At 36.1% G+C, this 6,170-nt stretch overlaps 1 protein-coding gene across 4 annotated transcripts in view; it reads left to right on the forward strand.

The window, feature by feature from the left end:
* OTOGL (otogelin like) overlaps positions 1 to 6,170 on the forward strand; it is a 96,546-nt gene that overhangs the window by 78,583 nt on the left and 11,793 nt on the right. For all 4 annotated transcript variants that reach the window (XM_035340936.1, XM_035340960.1, XM_035340944.1 and 1 more), the window contains 9 exons: positions 823 to 964; positions 1,302 to 1,487; positions 1,972 to 2,184; positions 2,988 to 3,092; positions 3,415 to 3,522; positions 4,049 to 4,150; positions 4,582 to 4,686; positions 4,773 to 4,813; positions 5,783 to 5,846. In XM_035340936.1, the coding sequence (XP_035196827.1) occupies positions 823 to 964; positions 1,302 to 1,487; positions 1,972 to 2,184; positions 2,988 to 3,092; positions 3,415 to 3,522; positions 4,049 to 4,150; positions 4,582 to 4,686; positions 4,773 to 4,813; positions 5,783 to 5,846 (1,066 nt within the window). The remainder of the gene's footprint in view (positions 1 to 822; positions 965 to 1,301; positions 1,488 to 1,971; positions 2,185 to 2,987; positions 3,093 to 3,414; positions 3,523 to 4,048; positions 4,151 to 4,581; positions 4,687 to 4,772; positions 4,814 to 5,782; positions 5,847 to 6,170) is intronic.

The following is a 6,170-nucleotide window of genomic DNA, read 5'->3' on the forward strand; positions in this document are numbered from 1 at the left end:
TGTTTTAACACACCTGATTTGAAAATAATTTAATCTGAATAGTCAGAACTCTTACTTCAGATATGTTTCCAGGAGAACTCTCATATCCTCAGGTGCAATGGAATTGCATCTCTTCCTGGCTTATATCAAAATCTGACACAGCATGTTCATCCATTACAAAGTTTGTTCTCTTTCATGCATTTTACGGTAGCAGACTGAGACTGGATGGAGCATATCATGTGCTTCACAGACATGAAGCAAAGGGACAAGGATAGGTAACAGAATCATCTGTGTAACAAACTGTAAGGCAGGAGTGAACAACTACTTGAAGATTTGCTGAAACCACCAGGAGAGTGTTGCACAGTAGGGGACAGGCACAATAAAACAAGTTCTGACTTCTTCCACCTTTTTTGTAAACTTATGCAAAGAAAAACAATGCAAATAAGATAGGTTGGAACCTGCATTTAGACTCAGTAACATAGGCAGTCAGGCCCTGTACACACACAGAAAGAGCACTCACTAATAGTTATTCACAGCAGGAATTTATGGAAGATATAGCAGCAATGTTTAACTGAGATTGTTGATTTTTAGCTGATCAGACAATACTGCAGAAATTCTTGTAAGTAGCATTACAGTCTCATGCCTACTAATGAGAATAAGTTTCTGGCAATTTAATTTTTGCAAAATGAGTGTTCTGAAAAAAAAATAAAAAGATATTTCTACTTTAGAGAATGCTTGTGATTATATTTCCCCTGTAGCTGTGTTATTTCTTGTAATTAATGATTGATTTTAATTACAGAAAACTCTTCTACTTGTTAATTCTCAATTACAATGTGTTCCTAGGTTTCACCACAGGAGTTTTGTGAAAAGATGTGGATCAACAGCACTCAGTTTTGGAATTATGAGTGTGATGCACTTTCTGCATATGTGGCGTTATGCAACAAGCACAATATCTGCATTAAATGGAGGACATCTGATTATTGCTGTAAGCAGACAGCACTGCTCTAGATTCTAATGTGACTTTATCCTGCTTCAGTATATAGAGATGGGTTAAAAAATACATTTCTTCCTATTGCTATTGGACGTGCTGTCTCATTCTATCACAGCATTAGTAAACCATGGTCCAAGTTCTTGAAATGTATCACCAGTTAGTGTCATGAAATATTTATAATCTTGATTGAACAAAAGCTTATTTAAAGTACCGCTAAAAAAATAAATATATGCTTTCTGTGATATACTTTATTGTTCCTACTACCTGTTTACCTAATGAAATTCTGAAAGAATGATAGCAACACTCAGTTTCCTCTTTGTATTACTTGCAGCACTGAGTTGTCCAGAGGGCAAGGAATACCAGCCTTGTGTGCAACCGTGTGAAGCAAAGACATGCTTGAATAAGTGGTTGTATGAAGATTCTCCCTGTTCCTATTTAAGGGAAGACTGTGTGTGTAAAAATGGCACTATTCTACATAGAACAGACTCTGACCTCTGTATTCCAGAAGAAAAATGTAGTAAGTACAGCAGGACAGAGGGGTTTGGCAAATATCTGCTAATATTGAGCCCAGACTGGTGTAAGCTATGTTTAATTTCTATTTCAGTCCTCAGTAGGAGTGAATCTGGTATAGTTCCCTTCTGCAGAGCCTAGCTTTAATCTCAAGCTATAGCAGTCTGCACTTTAACTTCACTTGCTGATGTCACTCTGCACAGGAAAAATGATGATCATTCTTTCATAGCTCCCAGGCTTTCTTTCTTAGAGAATAAGTAGAATGGACAGCTTCTTTCCCCTGCATCAACTGATTATTTCCACCTGTAGCAGATCATTTTTTTATTTGGGGTTTTTAATGTTATCATTTTGGGGGGAATTCCTTCATCATAATGTTCTGCAGTGCTTTTATTTTATGCGATATGGCCACCTAGATGACAAAATAATTCATAGTTGCTAGCAGGAAATCTGTGTTCTCTACTTGTCAAAGGGATATAATATTTTTCTCTCAGCATGTACAGATAACAGAGGCCAACCCCGCTCTGCTGGGGAGATCTGGAATGAGTCCATGAGAGGTTGTTGCATATACAACTGCTTAGAAAATGGAAGTATTGTTGCTGTAGAACCTGAATGTAATGATGATCCACCACCAGCTTGTGAAAGAGAAGGAGAAGTTATCATCCATGTCATTGAAGAAAGGGCTTGCTGTCCCAAGAAAGTTTGTGGTATGTACCCAGCTGCACACATTTTCAGTAACATAAGTGTAAGTTAAGAGCTTGGTATTTGCTGGCAGAAGTTTATTTTTAGACAGGGTTCAAGGTAACATTTTTGAGAAGTGATTTTTAGGTAATTGTGGCTGGTTGGGTCAGCAAAGCAAAGTTCTCTTCTTTGAAAGAAGTGGTTTACCAAAATATGTATTTATTTTTTATTCCACATCCACTAGTGAAACAAAACTTCTGTTAAAAAATGAATTTTTAAGCTCCTCAGTAGAATTTCAAAAGAAATTGACAAATACTCAATGTCAGAAGTAGCTTGGTAGTTGGGGCAGTTACCAGAGCCTATCTGCATTTCTTATGAGTGCCTTGGTGCTGAGTGAAGTATCCTCTGTCCTCATGCTGTTTCCCAGAAAACATTACTCCATGACGTGATCACTGATTGTATTCTACCCAGCCATGGTTTGTAGCAAAAAGAATACCTATTGCTGCTAAAATGTTAAGCAGAAGATACTTCTTCGTAACATCTTCAGGAAAAAGAGAACAAATGGCCCAGCTGATCTGGTGATTTCGTTCCTTGGCTACCTGTAACTAACATTATGTTGTTGATTTGTTTAAGGAACATTTTCACTGGGACATTTTAGCTGGCTCCATTTGTTGGAAGCAGGGCAAGTAAGTACCTGCAAGCTGACTTGGACTGCTGTTAGTTTGTGGATCTCTTAGTAAATGGTATAAATACTTTAATACCTTGAGGTGCAGGACTTGCATTTGTGTTTGTTCGTATGTGTTAAAACAGATTGTTTTTTATCCCACAGAATGTAACATGTCATTATGTGATGCCATTATTCCAACATGCAAAACCAATGAAAAATTGGTTGTAGGCTACAACCCTCTGTCCTGCTGTCCACAATACCGATGTGGTAAGGGAAATACAAAACCACAATTACTGGAACACTTTCCAGGCTTCTACTGTCTGTAGTAAGAAAGTTTGCTTTACAAGCTGTTTTGATTTTTAGCAAAATGGAACACTGTAAATAGCTCCAGGCAATGGTTCTATGGTTCTATTTCAAATTCTCAATATTATTTTGTATTTGTGTTTTGTGTCGGTTTTGATTTAGTCTGTGGGTTTTTTTGTTGTTTGTTTGTTTGTTTTACTAAGCAAAAGAATATTTCATTTTATTTATCTTTTTAGCATTGTTCCTTTGACTTTTTCAAAAATACTGCTTATTTCATATCCTACAGAATGTGATCCTTCACTTTGTTTCAATGCTTCTCAGCTGGATTGCAGAGAAGACCAATTTATTGTTGAAGCAAAACAGGAAGATCCCTGTTGTTTCTCTTATGTCTGTGGTAAAAAACCTCTATTATTTTGTGGGTAACTGAGGAATAGTTAAGTATTTGCAAATAGCATATTTTTTTAAACCTTTTAACTTAATCCAGGAATTCCTGAAGACGTCAGTGGGATTTCACACAGGCGAGGGTGACTGGAGCATGAATTACACTTGGGTTTGGGGATCTTTCATTTCAAACACAGTTTTTAACATCATAATTGCACTGTAGATAAATATTGTTAACATACAGTGATCTTCACCATTGAATTATATAATTTGTGCTGTCATTGTGCCATATCACGAATCACAGCTGAGCCTCAGTAGTTCCTTACCACCAAGCTGTCTATTACTTAGTGTAAGTCCTAACACTTAAGTGTATGCACTACTACATGCATTGCATGTTTCTGGATTTGAATACCAGTCCATAAAAGTTCTGTTATCCAAGTAAGAGGCATAAGACTTGTAATAACAAATAAAATGTGCACATGCTAACTTTCTATTATTGAAAATTTGTAAATATCTTTTTTGTTTTGTTTTTCATTTAGTTTGTGAATCCTGTATTGAGCCTGTTCCCTTCTGTAATGAAGGGGAAATTCTCACTGTAGACCTTAATACCATACATTACTGTTGTCCACATTACTACTGTGGTGAGTATAACTGTTGTCAGTTCAATATGTTACCAAACTTAATAAAAATGACAGGACATGTGCGTGGAGATTTCTTTGATGCAGCATTTAGGATGTGCTTCAGCTAGGGGTTAAGTGCTATAAGTGAGGGTGTCTGCATTTGAGAAAGGTTCAAAGTTCTTGGTATACTCAATGGTGATCTAACCAGAAAAGCCAGTGGAGTCTGGAGAGTTTATTTAGTTCACCAAACACTAAATAGCTACTTTCAGGGCTATCTAGATACCAATACATTAATCTGGATCCGAATCTGATCCTTAGTGTTTAAATATGCCATAGTTCATATACATCTATACATTAAAAACATCTGTAATAAAATAGACAGCTTCTATGTCATTGTACCTCTGTTGTACTCTTCATTAGTATTCTGATACCTGTCTCTTCCTCCCACTTAGTCTGTGATGAAAACCTTTGTTCTGATCCTCCTATGAATTGTACAGATGACATGAGACTTGTGAAGGAAAAAATACCTGGGCAGTGTTGTCCAGAATGGCACTGTGGTAATTATTACTTTATTCCTTAGTCACTGCAGATAATAAAATCAATTAGGTAACTGACTGATATGTTTTTCTTGTTCTCTTTTCAGAATGTAGCTGTGAAAATGCTACTATGCTGACTTGCAAAATGGTAAGAGCTGCCCTGTAAATATTTTTATTACTCATGGACTGCACTCTTACTCCTCCCTTTCCATTATTTGTTTAATTTGCTATAAAGGGTGATGAGTCTGAACCTGGACAGGCAAGGACCCTGCCTTTCAGCTCCCAGCTCAAGCATGTAACTCGATCAAATTTCTGTATGGTGTTGTCAGCTGTTCCCTGGGGAAATTTCACTCTGTGTGTTTTAGGATGACAAAAGAAGAAAAGCAACTGTAATATTATTCTGTTCAATGTTGACTCAAAACAAAATGCTAGAAGTTTCCCCACTTAAATAATTCCTAATTGTTGTTAATAATTAATGAGTGATGACCCTTATGATCATATGTATCATCTGGAGAAATGTGTTATTTTGTTAAGCATTTATGCTTTCAATTAGGATGATATAACATTATTGAACTTAACTATATCTTAGCTTAGGTATGAGAAGTCATAGATACTTTGCTCTTTGTACACTCCCACAACAGGGACAGTGATCTGGAAAATAATGATAAGTGAATGTTCAAACTCCTAATATCAGGGATATTTTCCCCCTTTTCCTCTTATGTGAAGAAAGATAATGTAACATTTGCGTTATTTTTTTTACATCATTTACAGGAGTTGCAAAATTTAATACCTTTTATCTATCTTGGGGAAGAAAAATCATAGCAGGCATTCTTTTGCTGATATGTTCATTATTGAAATAACTTTTTATCTCAGGAAAAACTACCACTCTGCTGTTTATATTAATTCCTAGAGATAATGAAATCTTTTGCACTTATTTAAAGAGATACATACATCGAATATTTTTGAATGTGCTATTGTTTCTTGAGGACACTGTAATATAACTCTTTTATGGAAGCATGGGTGAAAGTGACGAAGGCAATAATTTAGATTTTTAGAGAAATTTAGAGAAATACATTTGTGTATGACTTTGTAAATTCTTTTATCTTTTTACACTCAGGGAGAAGTTAAAAAAATAGACAGTAGCTTTTACAGTGCTTGTGGATGCACTCACTACATTTGTGGTAACTTTTTATTTCTCTGCTTGGTTTTAAATTTTACTAAAAAGGGCATACAAAGAAAGAAGAAATAGGGTGATAATAACTTTCTCAATTTTAACAATCTTTTGTTATGGATGTCTACCAAGATACAGAATTATGCTATCATTACTGAATATTATATTTTGTCTGCAAACTCATCAATTTTGTGTTTGGTCTTGAGAGGCATAAGGAGTGTATTAAAACTGTCCATATTCCTCCCTCCCTCCCTCCCTCCCTCCCTCCCTCCCTCCCTCCCTCCCTCCCTTCCTTCCTTCCTTCCTTCCTTCCTTCCTTCCTTCCTTCCTTCCT

Source organism: Oxyura jamaicensis, chromosome 1 (assembly GCF_011077185.1).
Source record: "Oxyura jamaicensis isolate SHBP4307 breed ruddy duck chromosome 1, BPBGC_Ojam_1.0, whole genome shotgun sequence".
NCBI classification, from domain to species: domain Eukaryota; kingdom Metazoa; phylum Chordata; class Aves; order Anseriformes; family Anatidae; genus Oxyura; species Oxyura jamaicensis.